We start from the raw sequence: 16,792 nt of genomic DNA, 5'->3' as shown, positions 1-16,792 counted from the left end.
TTAAATTCGCGCTTCGCTTGGATGCTGGCTGGCTTTCAAACCCCTACCAGTCCAGCGGACGTCTTCTTTTCCCGGCAGCGGAGAACTGCCGTTGTCGATTCCATTGGTCTTGGAATGTTGGACGTTACCCACCACAACCAGAGCAGACGCTATCGCCAGACCTGAATTGAATGACAAAAACATGACAAAGGTCAAAGATATATTAATTTGAGTGGTAGCAAGTATATTACATTTTCAAACTACTCTGGCAAAAAATGAAGAAAAACGAACGACATATATGATGTATATTGTAGATAAAGCATGTTATTATCTCTCAAATTTTTCTACCCGCGGCTCACGGCTTATGTGATTTATCAGAAACATGCCGTGAGAATTGTATAAGGTTTATAGCCTGAAACTGAAGTCGGAACCGGCTTAAGTAAATACAGGGCATTTTTTAATTATTTGTATTTAAATGTTTAAAGCCAGCTTCCCACGGTGTGAAAATTATAGGTAGATAATCAATATAATAAACATTAGAATCATTAGATGCGCAATCTTTAAGGTTCGTTAGTTTTGTCGAAACATACTGTTTTATGGTTTCATCCTTTCTTCAAAAGGAGTAGCAATGATTTTAAAATTATAATTTTAATTTACTAATAAAACAATAGGGACAAAACAAATCCGAGCAATTCTAACTTAATGTCCTAATATATAATATACGTATACTATACATTGTATAGACATATAGTATATTATAGTCTAAATGCTCAATACAGTCCCGAGTCACATCCCCCAAGGCCCCAAGCCACGAGCTTCGAACTGTGGAAACCACCTTCTTAGTTGAAAACAAACGTCAAACATATAGGTATTATTTTACATTTTTCTAAAATATTACATGGATTGCGATAAAAGAACTCTGAAATTTGAATAGGTACCTATTAGATATTTAATATGACGTGTGTGACGTACCTGAATATCCGTGTGGTGTGAATCTATCATTGCCTGTAGGCTGTCTGACGAGCAACGTCAATACGGCTGCTCGATTTCCGGCGCAGGGTTCCAAGGCCACTGGATTCGGTACGTCCTGTATCAACATATATTTTAAGCACACAAATTTTAACAGTATAATAATAATTATAATTAAAACATACGATTTTGCGTTTTCTCAAATTGCTCGATACGGAAATGGTTGGTATCTGGTTACCATGAATGGCAGTTGCGTTTTTCTATTTCCACCTCGACTACTGAAAACGGTCTACTGGCCATCTGTTCCATTTCCACAAACATTCTCTACTCGCAAACAAATCATAATATTATTATATTGTCACACATTTGTATACACGCTCAGCTACATATATCGTACACATAACCTAACGTATTGAGTATTTTTAGATTGAAACAGATTACAGGTATTCGTATCAATCACAGATTTTTTTGTATTTCAAATTTTCACCCATCAGATTCAGAATACATACTGTCACAATACATATTATTATTATTTTTAAAGAAACATACAATCTGTACTTTATGGTACAAATGCACAATAAGAAAATATATGATACAACATTATTTACATAAAAACGCAAAGGGAGTCGATAGACATTTTATATTTTTATTTATTCATTAAAAAGGTCTTTTTAATATTTTAGACATTTATTATATACACCTACAATCTACCCACTTCTTTTCAGAAATTTTCAAATATTGTACAAGTGGTTAGATTTTAATAAAAGAATTAGGGTGGGAAGGGAGTCTACAATGAAATTGTTTCTAAAACGTTAGTACTTCTGTATAAAAAATGTTAATTTTATAAGTCTAGTAAAGTAAAATTAAAATATAAAATGGTAATGATTGTGCATAAGATTTTGTTTTGAAAAAAATTAATTTTATTGTAATTGGAGTTTTTAGTATTGTTACAGAGTTGGAGACAATATGTACAGATATTTTTTTTTATTATTAAAAATAATAAGACCTACCTGTCTCCTGCGGTACATGTCATATTTCTGTTTGAGCTTCCACAATATGGCAGCAACCAACAGCAAAAGTAAAAAACACCTACAATGTTATAATAAAAATACAGGATAATAACATTAATAGTAATATTTGCAGAACATATTGTAAGCAAATGATACATACGAAGAAAACGTGATAAAAAACTGTTGAAGATTTAATTTTGGATACTGAGAAAATGATATCTGTATCCAAAGCGGAGGTTTGAAATCATAAACGTAAACATAGAATGTTGTCAGTGACATGTTATCGCCGGTGCCAAACATATACTCGGATTTTAAAAACTTAGTCCTGAAGTTTGTGCAGTTCTGTAACGGTAGTAGCATCTTTTCTGGTCCAGATGCTATAAATGTGAAATATTATAAAAATGAAATTTACAAGTAGTAAAATAATAATATATTGATTAGAATATTTGATACTGTTTATGTAATATATACCATACAATTTATTTTTATTAATCGATGTTCAATTTCCAAATCATGGAGAGACAGCATGAATATTTTTTAATTTATTTAGTTCTTAAGTTAAAAGTTAAATGCAATAAAAAAAATTTAAAAACATACCTTATCAGTATAAATATTAATCCATTCTAATATTATGTAGGTGCCTATGCCTTAGTACCTAATTAATGATAATTTAAAATTTAAATGTAAATTAATATCAATAAAAATAATGATAATTAAAAATACTAATTGTTCAAGTATTCTATCAAAATTCATATCCAAAATAGTATTTCCAACATGATATTAATAAATAATAATAAAATATATCATGGATTATAAACAAAAAATGTATTTTAAATAATAATGTAAACAAATAAAAATAAGTTATTACCTACTGTTGTAAGACATTTATATTAAATTTTGAATGTTGAAAAATAAAAGGGAAACTTTTTTTTTATATTGGTTATCATATGAGATTTTATATGCTTGTGCAGTTTTGATTAGAAATATTTTTAGACTCATTAATATAATCAATGGTGTAGTTTTAAAAAAAATGTATGGGTATATGCGTAAATTATTGATAGAAGTATACTATCTACTACAACACTGAATATAAGTAAACCAATATGAAATCACAGACAAACTATTCAAGTAAAAAATATAATTATATACATAATAATTTTTATGACTTTTTCATTGAAATTAAGTAAATTTGAACATAATTTAAAAAGTTAAAATGTTCAAACTACAGTATACCTAGTACCTAGGAAAACACTCTAACTCCTTTTATAGTACCTATATATTATAAATTTTATCTTTTTGTTAAAATTATTAACTACATATCTTTTAGGAATTATAAAAATGAACTAATTTTTATACGGTTGGTTTTTTTTCTTAAGACCCATTACATGAAATCTAAATTGTTTAATATGTCAGCATTTGAAAGACTTATACAAAATGTGTCCATATTTATAATGGACAAAAATTTAAATAGCTATGTTAATTTCAAATATAACTTTATTGTAGAAATGATGGGCCTCAGGTCAATTAAGTTTTAATGTCATCGTAGATAAATATAGCACTATATGATTTTAAAAATCCAAATAAACATATATTTTTTTTTACTGAATCATACCAGGTTTGACAGTGATGTTCATCTTGGCCATCACCGAACAGGTGATGCTAAAGTCAGCGTCCACATCAGACTTAGAAGGAGAATTTTGAAAATTGATTTGTGTGAATCTCAGATCATCTTTTTTAGACAGGTTGAATGTAAATTGATAATCAATGGTCAGATCGTCTAAAAAAAAAAATAAAACATTTTGTAATACTTGAAATATTAAATAACATAGTATTAGGGAAGCATATATTTATGTATTTTATTGTTATTTATTATTATTTTAGACATACCCAATAGAATAATGATAATAATAATAATAATAAAACAATAGATATTGCTTTGTTCTATGGCTAAACTAGATATTTTACTTACAAAAACAGGAACCATGATTAGATGGGTCTCCAAGATAATGGTTGTTTGTATCACATTTTTCACAATTATCTCCAATTATTCCTTTTGTAGTACAATAGCATTTTCCATTTTCTTGGTTACAATGGTTACCTTGATTGTTACAACGACATTCTATAATATTAAAATTCATGAATATAATTAATTATTTTTACTACCCACTGATATGAAAAAAAAAATAATACCAATAATTATGAATAATTGATCAAACAAAACATTACCTTTACATTCACCACCATTAACTGGGTTCCCATAGAATCCTTTAATACATGTCTCACAATTTTGACCTTCGGTGTTATTTGAACATGGATGTATACACACGTCAGTATTGTTCATGCAAGTGCTGTGGCCATTGCACTGACAAGCTGTGTAATTAGTAAACAATTTTAAATTAGTATGAACAATACCACAGAATGTAAAAAAAAAAAAAAAATAGTAGTTTTACTTATTCTAAATATGTTTATTTAAAGCAAAAAAAAAATTGAATATTAAATTTTACTAATTCTTAATAATCCTATTGTTCTTAAAAATTAAATATATTGATTGTTTTTTGAATAATATCTCACAAAATTATTTAATATTCAGTTCATTAAAATAATTTAACATTTTATTTCTTCTTCAGACTTATATCATATCATGAAGAAGTTTATTTATGCATACTTGATATTTATAAGCTTGCTTATTACATTCATTATAGTTTGTAGGCTTTTAAATCAAAAAAATATCTATTTTAAATAGAGACATGAATATTTAGGTTTTATAAGACCCTGTGTTTATTTTTAGATGTTTCATCAAATTTTAGAATAAAACATATTTCAAAATTCAACATTTTTATTTTTAATTTATTTGTATTGCGAATGTTCAACATTAAGGGAGGTTTCACAGAGGAAATTCCCAGGACTTTCTAAATAATTTTGAAAAATTACAAACATTTTTTTAATAAAACCAATCCATTATTATAATACCAATATCTAAATTTAGAAATAGCGCATTTATGACTATATAAATACTTATACACTATAGTACTATGTAATAAAATAATCCACAAAACATTGTAGAACACTTATTTTTTTAATACAAATTAATGCTATATTTTGAATACTCACTTGGGCAATGAGTGAAATACCATTTATTTTGAGCACAAGATTGGGGTGGCGTATTGCCACCTGCCATGCATGAACCTAAACCAGTACCCGATCCATCATCACACCAACCACACTCTGGATCATCTCGACAGTCAATGCAAGTCCTATAGTAATTGCACTGTGAATTACCTGAGAACATTTACAGATTTCAAATAAAGACAGAAGCTCTATTTTTTTTACTAAATATATAATAACCATTATTTTTTTTTTTTACAATTTACACTTCAAAAGTCACAATTTCAAGTAAAACATTATTTATATTATAGTTAAGCTTTAAACCAAACATTAAAAATACAATAATATTAGTAAATTTGATCATCAGCATTAGTAATTACTCACCTGGTGAAGTTCTACAACGGTGTTCATCTGTTGTCCATTCTCTGCACTGACCGTACGGAAATGAAGACGTGTATGCATTTTTATCAATACATCGTTCATTATTCTGACACCAAATACATTCATCTTTTGTACAATTAGTACACTCAGTATAATGGTCACAAACACTTTCACATACATCTGGTGACTATGTAAAAAATTATGGAGTTTATTAAATTGTAATTATAAAATAATGATAGAAAAAACTAACAGTGAAATCTTGGATCATGGATTTGTTTGTGATTGGTACACATATAGGAACTTCAATCTTGGAATTCCAATGACATCCAGAATGAGTAACACAATATTGACAAGAGTGAAGATGGTTACAACGCATATGGTCAGTATTTTCATTAGTACATTGATAACCAGATGTTATTGGCTGCAAAAACAATCATTATATATATTAGACATTTAAAATTTAGATAGAAGTATGTATGGGACATAGATCTATCAAACTATATACTTACACGTTCACTACGATATGGAATATCATCTCTATTCATTGTAGTACATTGCTCTATATCATGAACACAAGAATTTGACAGTGGACACCAGCCACAACGGTGAGTATGAACGCATGATTCACATGTAATTTGCCGCTTGCACTGATCAATAATTCCAGTAACTTGGGACTTACTCTCTTCCGGACAACGGCTAGAATTTTTTAATTTATAAAGCAATATATTTTAATATTGTCAATTTTTATTATTTTAAAGGATTAAAAAAGAACATTTATTTATTTTTCTATGTAAGATTAAATTTATATTACCTGTAAGTTGATTCAAAATCTATGCTGGGTGGCATGGCTGGGATTTCTGAAAATGGTAAACAAATGGCTTTTTCGTTATCCCACACACATTTAACACCAAAATGACGACTATTCAAGCAATTAGTTATCATATTATTTGATGAACAATTTCCAGGAGAAAATCTAAACACAAAAAAATTAAAGTTGTATGATTCATCAGTAAGAACACTAGAGATGTTAAACAGTTTGGTTTTTTGTACTTGAGAATATCATTGAGCATTTGGCCGTTGAAACCACCATAAATATACATAGATTTTTCAAATGTTATTGCAGAATGTCCAAATCGCATGAGACTGGTGAATAAATTTGAAGGCAATGCCATTTGTGTCCAAGAGTCACAATAGGTATCATAAAGTAATGGTTGTGCAGTATAACACTGACCACCAGATGAAACCAAATTTACTCCAGTATCGTTATGTATGTTTCCACCATATATCAACATTAAACCTCCAGTAGGACTCAACATAGAACCACTATGCAAGAACCTACCACTAGGACCATCACTCATTAAATACCTGTTTAAAAAATAAATAATAAACATTTTTATTTATTTTCCTGTAATCAATCTTTTTTTACTGCCAAATTGCTTCATAAGAATCACAAGTAAACCCAGGGCCTAAATACATCTGATTTCAGGGGACACATTTATTAATTTAACTGTTATATTTGAGATTTGACAGATTTCCATACCAAAAAAGCCTGTGGATTTTGTAACTCCCAAAATCCCCATTCTTTTATGTATCATTTACCTCATACATTAATATTATTTATGATACTGGTACTAAAAATATATAAAATAAATACAAGTATAAATTCAAAATATTTTAAATTGTGTTGAAATTCCTAAATGTTTGTGATTATTTATTTCTGCAATCAAAACTAAAAACACTTTATTTTACTTATTAAGATTTTTAATGTACAATAGTGATTTAAGTTTGAATTATGATAAATGGATTAGATTTTTTTCAATAATAATTATTTAATGTATAAAATATAGTTAAAGTATAATAATTTAATAATATAATATATAATAGTTTACATTTGATATGTAAGATAATTTATTAATAAATTAAATATAATACAAAAAATTCAGGTTAAAAGATATTTTGACCGAGGATACTATTTCGAAGATATAAGATGGGTACCCTAGCTCCTAGGAATCATATTTTTTTGTCACTTAAGAGACATTATTTTTAATTATTCTCTATAGTTTCCAAATCCTAAGTATAAGGAAACTAAAGAAAATAATTGAAGAAGTTATTAAGAAATATAATCAAAAATATGAATTACCAGGTATGCGAGTAAGGATCATATGCATAAAGTTTTGAAGATAAAGCCGATTGAAGAGGGCTCATTGAAACATAGCCACCATAAACAAGAATACGTTCTGTCACAGAATCCCAAACAGCACTGTGACCATATCCACCTTTTACTGGATAACCTTTAGTCTTTACAACAGCCCATTCTCTAGTACCTATAAAAAAATATCGATATTGTTATTAATCAATCAAATTAACAGATAACACAGTTTTATTATTATTAAATAACTATATTTATTAGTGACTAACCAAAATAATATTCTTGAACAAAATTCATAAAACCATAAGTAGGAGAATGTCCAAAAATAATAATCATTCGTTCTGTTACATATTTAGAACCAGACCCAGACGAAGTAGATTGTGATATAAACGAAGGTGGCACCAGTGTCGCTGTATGTCCAGCACTACGCAATGGTCCACACAAAGCTTGATTTGTGAAACCAATGTTCATAAGGTTACGTTCACAAAAACCAGTATTGACTGTAACATTTTCCCAGGACTTTGCACTTATATCATAAGCCCATAGTTCATTACACACAATACCATCTTCTTTTACTCCTCCAAAAACATATATCTTGTCCTAAAAAGAATTGTAATTTTATACAACATTATTAACATTTAATGTATTTTCTATATTCAGTAATGTAATATATTTAGATACTTATATCCAGTACTATGCCTAGCATTATCAGTATCCGATGACAAGAATCATTTTTAGCACCACCCAACACCTCTACCAAATATGTTTATAACTTAAGACTACATAAGATTGGGGAGAGAGATTTGTTAAATTTACATTTAACATTTTTGTCGACGGGTACACATTTCTAAAAGGTATCACACTGGAGCTCCCCATTTTCAATATATTTTATGTATTACATTGAAAAAGCAGTAGTAATAATTATACATTTTACATGACTAAACTAACGCCGGGTTGAACTCAATAAGAATGAAATAGTATAAGCTTATTAGTTATTATTCAAATAAGTAAATAATGAAATATTACATGATTGTCCTGATAGATTTCAAAACGTTATCTCATTGCCAGTCAAAATTATGGATCGTCAAAATACAAAGTGAACACTATTAGTCGACACTGGCAATCAGGGCAATGTTATTATATGGAAACTGTGGCTTATATACTGTATGGTTAACTTTCGCTTTTTAGCAATATTACTATGCACCTCTACTGTATCCAAGTATTTAAAAAAATGAACATATATCTGTATCTAAGATACAAAATATTGTGTATCTTATAGAACTATATAAGTATCTAAGATACATTTTAAGATACAATAATTATTATTTTACTAAATTGCAGATTGTTAAGTGCTCAATGAAAACTTAATTAAATTAGACTATGGATTATAAAGTTCTGAAGATAATTTTTAAATATTTAGGTACATAGAATAATAATGATTGATAACAATACTGTAAATAATGACTTAAGACTTATAGATATATACTGTTTAAGGAGCTGTTATATTGGCATTTGTTTTCTCTGTTTATCTCCTACATAATATAGGAACAAAGAAATTCCGTATTTCCATGAACAACTCTCTGGTTCAGTTTAGAGCAAAGGTGCTTATTACATATTTTATAAAGAAAAATATTCCATGTGCATTCACCAAATAGATTTTTAATCATTAATAATTTATTCAAAAATGTAAATACTAAATCTATCCGATGAATGCATAGGAAAAAATATTTGTCTTTATAAAATATATAATAGGTACCTTTGCCCTAAATTGAACCAAAGAGAGGTAATCGTAGAAATACGGAATATCTTTGTTCCTATATTATGTGGGAGATAGACATAAAAACAAATATTGAAGTTGGCCCCTTAAGATACTTTTAAGAAATATTACAAATACAACCTTTTTACTTTAATATATTAAATATTTACAAAGAAAATAGTTTGTTTTTAAAAGTATTTTAAGATACTCTTAAGATGGTTATATCTGTATCTAGATACTAACTGAGAGTATCTTATTACAATACTGACTATATTATTATTTAGATAAGAATTTACATACACCAAACAGCACAGACGAATGTCCATATCGTATTGTTGGTGCTGTTTTGCTTATTACATGAGGAGTTTCCCATACATGACCTGATATAAAATAAAATGAAAAAAAAAATTATATTGCATTATTTAACATGGATAGATAATTAGTAACTTACCATTGAAATCATAAACATATAACATATGTCCTTTTTTAAAAGACTCTCCCCCAACAATATACATAGAATCTTGCCATACAACTGCTGTATGAGAAGCAGATCCTTGAGGAACAAAATCACTTGTCTTTAATACTTCCCAGTAACCATGTTCAGCTACTTGGCTGCAGTCGTCACCTACAAAAAACACAATTATTGATATAGAATTGAATCCTAGTAAATTTCTATCAATTATTAAAAAACCTCAAAATAATAAGTCATCTGGTCATGATCTTATAAACAACAAAACAGTTAAAAACCTCCTATTGAAAACCATCATTCTTCTCACTTACATCTTTAAAGTTATATCTTACTTCCAAACCACTTGGAAGTTGGCACTCATAATAACTATATTCAAACCAGGCAAACAACCTTATATGGCCAAATCTTACAGACCAATCAGCCTACTACCTAGGTTTGAAAATTATTTTGAAAAACTTGTAACTTTTATACTTGAACCAAATGCCCTTTCAAACTTCCAATTTGGTTTCCATATCTAATGTGTTACTTTCCATCAACTCCACTATAGTGGTCAACATTGCTATAACTCTTGAAAAAAAAAATACTGCTCAGGGCTTTTCTTTGGCATAGCTCAAACTTAAGAAACCGTCTGGCACAATGGTTTACTATTCAAGCTTAAAAAAATATTCATGACACCATACTACTACTAAGTTCTACTTTTAAAATCGTACTTAAACAGAACATTCATAGTCAAATTAAAATCCTCTCTTTCTAACACACATAACAATCCAACCAGAGGTCTGAAACGTGAATGTTACAGAGATCTTCCCATCACACATCACACTTAACATGTATATTCATGGGTGTAATTACGAGGGTGGAGGGACATGGAGTGATAGATCCCCCCCATGAGCTGTATTTTTATATTGTCATATACCTACAAATAGTTCAAATACAAACTTATAATTAATTATTATTAAACTAAAAGAAAAATAAAAAATTTAATTGTGTTAATATGGACTATGGGTTATAAATATTTAATCGGTAAACGATAAGTATGATTTTAAAATAAATGGTCTATTTCGTTTTAATTCTTGAGTACTATAAGAATATCTAAACGACAAGTAAATCGAGCAAATCCAGATCCCAATTTAAGTGTTGAAGAACACTACAAAGTATCAATATTAATACCTTAACTGGACTTTTTTATACAACAAGAAGAAAGATTTTCAACCCATTCTGAAAATTCTTAAGGTATTTTTAAGTTAAATTATTATAGTATTTTTAATTTAAATTTGTAGTTTCTATAAAATTAAAAACAAATCACTCAGACAACATATTCAAATCTATATTATTAAAATTCAAACTTTAATGGTTTACATGTACATATAATTTTTTATAGGATTTCAAAGTATATATTCCTATACATTAACTTCTAATTTCAATCATTTAACTTCTACCATTTAGAAAATTACTTGAATTTAATTCACCTTCATTGGATGTGAACAATTTAATTACAGAATTGAAATTGTGGAAGACAAAACTTGGACGAATAAACAATATTATGAAAACTGCAATTGAAGCATTACATGTGCGTAATGCCGATATTTATCCAAATGTGCAATTTATTTTAAAAATACTATGCACACTTTCAGTTTCTACAAGTATGCCTAAAAGAATGTTTTCTAGCCATAAAAGAATTAAAAATATCTTTGAAACAGTATGTTAGAGGTTAGTAATTATAATACCTGTGCACCTGTGCTTACTGCTTAATAACATACATTTTCATAATATCTAATAAGAAAAATATTTTAATTTTGTTTGTAGAAAAGACTTAATAGTCTAGCAATGTTGGCAATTCACAATGACATTAACCTTTCAAATGAAGAGGTCATTGATGAACTTGCTAAAAATCCCAGGAATCTGGACATAATATTATAAAATATTAAAACAATTTATAATATATTTGTAAATTTATAGTATTATGTAATATAGAATGATTATATTGATATGTGTTAAGTTATTAAATTATACAAAACGCAGATAAGGGGGGTATGGGGCAAAGCTCCCACAAGCTCACTATACAAATTTATTTTGATCCCCCCCCCCATGAAACATTCTCAATTACGCCACTGCACATACTACTTATTTCTAAAATGTCCACTTGTGCTCAGGAGTTTTTATTGTGAAACTAATGTTTTCTTTTCACTACCTCATATTATATATTATATTCCATTCATTTACTCATTGTACTCATCTGTATAGATAGTACATTTTCATTCAAATAAAAAAAAAAAAAAAAAAGAATTGAATGCACATCTAAATAAATAATTTACCTTTATACTTTGGATTACAGACGCAGCGATGTTGTTCCTTATCACATATACCATTGCTGGCTGTGCACTTATTTGGACAAATTGGAATGTGACAAGCTTCACCAATAAATTGGGCATCACAAGTGCATACAGAGTCTACACAAACACCATGTCCTGAACATTCTTTAGAGGAAGTTGTGCTTGGACATGTGTTCAAACTAAAATATTTTATATATAAGTTCTTATTCTTAAGAATATTTAAATCAATTCTATGTTTACAAAGATACTATCTTTAATACTCTTTATTATTACATAGATAATATATATGCTTTAATTACATAAACTTCGATAATTAATTTAATTTTAACATTTTTACATAAAATGACATTGTATTGTTGTCTAATAAATTTTATTAAATACAAATTAACATACCTGTAAGAAATATTAAAACCGGATAAATTATAAGCAATATCGCTATAGAAATGTAATAGTGCAAATCCGGAATGAGCAACTATTTCTGGTACACTCTGCAGAGAATAATCTTTTGAGTACATAAGACCACTGCAAATAAACATTGTAATCACATTTTAATATCATTGTTTTTATGAAAGTTTTAATACTATAGAAATTGATTATGGGACCCAGAGAATAATGTATATTTGTTGTAAATAGTTTTAACCCATACTACCTATTGTAAATGAAAAAATTGAGAAATTCAAATACCGATCAAAATAAAAATTGCATAAATTGTACTGAAAAACCATACCTAAACAAACAACATGAACTGTTTGAGAGTTTTCTTAGTACTAACAACACTTATTATCATTATACACCTGAAAACACCAGAACTCTTAGAAATATGTTTATATAGGTTTGCAAGTTGATTTGTTACAAACAATAAAAAATTGTAAAAATAAAAAATTGTTGATAAAGGTTATTTTTAACGACTTAAAATTATGTAACAAAAATATATTTAAAAACATGAATAGTTTTTGAAATAATCAGTGTTTTATATTAAATGAATCATACAGTAGTGGATATACATAATATAGTTAAATATATTCATATCTATACAATAAAAGATAATGGTTTGCATGTAATAACCGGTAGTAGCTAGGTTTATGCTCTGTGTTTTCTCCTTACAGCTAATATCTAATATTAACTATATTAGTAAGCAAATAATTGATTGTACAATAATATGGACTCGAGCCGAGATTAAATGTTTTTTTTTCAGTTTTGAGTCATTCAAAAGATATTGTAGTGATTTTTATTATGGATTTCAAACTGTAGAATAATACAAACCTGTAAACACCAAGTAATGGAGAGTGAACACTGTCACCATCATATATATATAAATGATCCCAACCACATTCAGTAATGAATTCTTCAAAATGCAATCTGATTGTGGAATTAGTGGAATTTCCAGCTTCTATAAGCCAACTACACTTCACATCCAGTGAGTAGTTACCAATACCATCAGAAATGAAGCCAGAAGTTCCATTTAACCTGAAATTAAATTGAACTAAATAATAAGGTATATTACAAAACTACATATTATATAGAAATTAAACAATATTGAAATAATATCTCGAATAAAATTCAACTTTTGATGGTTTCAATTAAATATTATTCTGTTTAATGAAAATTATTTTATAACAAACAAATTAAGATTAATTTTAAACTTTATTATTTTGTTAGAAGATTTCAATAATAAATTAATAACTAATAAACAATATCAATAATTAATACTTTAGTATCTATTGGTAAATTGTATAATTAAAGATTATAATTAATTCAAATTGGCTGTAGTGCTACATTTTCCATAATATGGTAAACTTAATAATTTGTCACTTATGAACTTACATATTGTTGTAGTAGAAGGAAGTTAACAGGTTAAAAGGTTTTAAAAACTAACATTTTAATATAAATAATAAAATCTACATTTTTCAGAATTATTAGTAATTAATTATTATTAAACTAGGTCATGAATACAAAATATCACGTAAATATTATATGGACATGTATAAATGTAACTAATACTCTTGGAGATGAATCAAAACCATCAATTCCATCGAGTAACATGCTAACTGATTGACCCACATTACAGGAACAAACATATAAGTAAACTAGATGTCTTCACTGTGTCGTAACAAAACAACTATGGTACCAGTACTTAATATGTGGTGGTCACTCACTTGACTTTTCCACCGCAATACTGGCACTGCGGACCTTGCCATCCATCATGGCACAGGCACGTTCCATTAAGACAGATGCCATTGCCACACTCGACGTCTTTACACCGGTCCAGTGAACATTGTGCCACAGATACCATACCAAAAACGAGTACCAGTAACAGAGCAAAATTGGTAACAGTCGTAGTCGTCATTGTTGGGACAATCCGTTTTCGTCGATATTTGGACTTGAAAAGGAACAAAAACATGTCAAACAAGTCATTTTTCATGACGTGCAGCAATCGTCGTCGTCTGACCGAATTACTGAATGTTTCGCGACGGCGAACTCGAGGTTTTCCTTTTTACCTATCTAATAGTTATTATAATAGTTAATAGTTATTAGTTAGTACTAAATAGTAAATACTAATAAGTAATAACTAATATTACTTCTTCTTATTATTATTATTATTATTATTATTGTTTACTTTTTTTGTTAGTGTTCCGAATCTAGACGATCTCGTTGTTATCTCACTCCATCACTCTCTAATCACGTCAGATTGTCGTCTTCGTCGCACGCGCGCATACGCAAGCAGAAAACACAGTCATCAGTTGTTACTGTGGCTTAAGGATTAAGATAATGTAGTCACCCATCTATACTTCCTATTAACTAAATTCCCTTGATCTAAACACAGCTCACAAAGTCACAAACAAATTAAGATTTAATCCATTATTAATAAATAAATTAATAAATAATATTAATATTAATATTTTTTTTATCCATTATTTTTATCCCCTTATATATAAAAATAGAGTACACAATATTTTTTATATCTGTGTTTCATGAATCTAAATGATACGAATAGGATCTAGATAACGGGGGATCTAAATAATCACGAGGAACTAATTGACTATAGGAGAACTAGTCATCTTGGCATGTAAATTACATACATGTACATTACAGACGTCATATATTAACATAACATTACCTGCAATAAAAAAAATATTCATAAAACTTAAATAATAGTTTTGAAAATTTGTTTCTTGTTAATATTGTTTGATTTGTGCCTCCTCACATAACAATGACATCCAGTACAGCGCCAAAACATTTCCAATGGTTTTAGACTTTTAGCTTGGTTTTTTGTTGTAATACAAAGTATAACAAAACAGATTTTCTGTTGAGCAGAATATTGTTCGTAGAAATTTAAAGTTTTTTACCTTTATACGACTATATATATTGTCTAAATGTATATTATTATTTACTATAAATATGCAATAGAATTTAAAACATATTTAGATTAATTATAAGCTTGTGTAAATACAGATTTTTTTACTATTGCATTTTGCATTGATAATAATAATAATTTATTGGTAAATAATACTTATCCAAATTTTTTACATATATATATAGTTCTTTAATATTATCAGTCAATATAATAAATATCTTTTTTACATCAAATATAAATTAAATAACTTTCTACAAACTTTCTGATGAATCTGATGAACATACAAGACAACTTTTATTTAAAAAAAAATAATTAGTAATTTCAATGAAAAAATATTTTACTAATAAGTAATGACCACAGTCTATTAGTCTGTAATTATATTCCGTACTTAATAATTTTTATAACAATTGTACTTGTATATAATTTTCACAGTTTATTGATGGGCCTAATTTTCTAATAGTATAACCTGTATTCTGTAATATATAATATTTTCTTTAATTTTATAGTTGTAAGAATTTGTTTTATTTAAAAAAATAATTTTACTTTTATTAATTAAGAATCAAAAACGTCATCATCCAACGTGTAGTTTACCATTGGATCTACATTTAATGAAATCTTCCAATAAAATTTATTTAATGGCAATTTTTAATTAGGTATATTTTATTTGGGTGATTTGTTCCATAAAATTGTCTTATACTAGTAAACAATAATATCAAAATAAATGTTCTCGAGAAAATGTTGAAGTTAAAAGTAATAAAGCTACAATAGAAACAGTTGTCTAAACAAAATTATCTAGTCCCCTTGCACTACGACAATACGAAAAATTTAGTATAATATTATTAATATTCATATAAATTATGTATTATTATTCATTAGAAATTTAAATATTTTGATAGTTCGTTTGTAGTAAAATAAAATAATTATATTTTGGGCTCGACCCGTCTAATAAACATAATAAAATAATTCTATTCTCTTTAACATATTAGTTATACTTAACCGTTTTAACCCGTTAACCATACTACCAAACATGATCACAAATTCACAACTATTAAAAAATTAGCTCAACCGCAATTTTATTGAATTCGATTATGTCTTACATTTTATATAATATACATTTATCTTAATATTCTTAATTGAACTTTACTTTGACAACGTTCAAACTAGGCCCATGAACGGCATGAACGATTTATTTTTAATAAGTATTTTTTTGTCAATGATTTTATACATTTTAATATTAATGAGTATACGAGTACTATTGATACTTCGTCTATGCCGATATGAGAACA

The 16,792-nt window shown here is 27.7% G+C and overlaps 1 protein-coding gene and 1 long non-coding RNA gene across 2 annotated transcripts; one reads left to right on the top strand and one right to left on the bottom strand.

Annotated features, from left to right (window-relative positions):
* On the bottom strand, positions 1 to 14,748 carry LOC113551594 (attractin-like protein 1). The gene is given in 23 exon segments (XM_026953927.1): positions 1 to 161; positions 952 to 1,066; positions 1,134 to 1,196; positions 1,198 to 1,272; positions 1,959 to 2,037; positions 2,119 to 2,335; positions 3,571 to 3,735; positions 3,928 to 4,077; positions 4,185 to 4,328; positions 5,070 to 5,237; positions 5,448 to 5,631; positions 5,695 to 5,865; positions 5,954 to 6,140; positions 6,256 to 6,417; positions 6,495 to 6,809; positions 7,585 to 7,768; positions 7,863 to 8,193; positions 9,650 to 9,729; positions 9,801 to 9,974; positions 12,134 to 12,330; positions 12,545 to 12,673; positions 13,415 to 13,618; positions 14,308 to 14,748. Coding segments are annotated over 23 exon segments (3,921 nt in total). The 5' UTR covers positions 14,574 to 14,748.
* LOC113551595 lies at positions 13,526 to 14,971 on the top strand. Its single transcript, XR_003405135.1, has 3 exons — positions 13,526 to 13,646; positions 14,220 to 14,635; positions 14,781 to 14,971. It is a non-coding gene; the product is annotated as an uncharacterized LOC113551595 (long non-coding RNA).
* Positions 14,972 to 16,792: the final 1,821 nt, after the last annotated feature.

The sequence above is a fragment of the Rhopalosiphum maidis genome, chromosome 2 (genome assembly GCF_003676215.2).
Source record: "Rhopalosiphum maidis isolate BTI-1 chromosome 2, ASM367621v3, whole genome shotgun sequence".
Taxonomy (NCBI): domain Eukaryota; kingdom Metazoa; phylum Arthropoda; class Insecta; order Hemiptera; family Aphididae; genus Rhopalosiphum; species Rhopalosiphum maidis.
The sequence above is the reverse complement of the archived record's forward strand: the minus strand, read 5'-3'. Positions and strand labels throughout refer to the sequence as shown.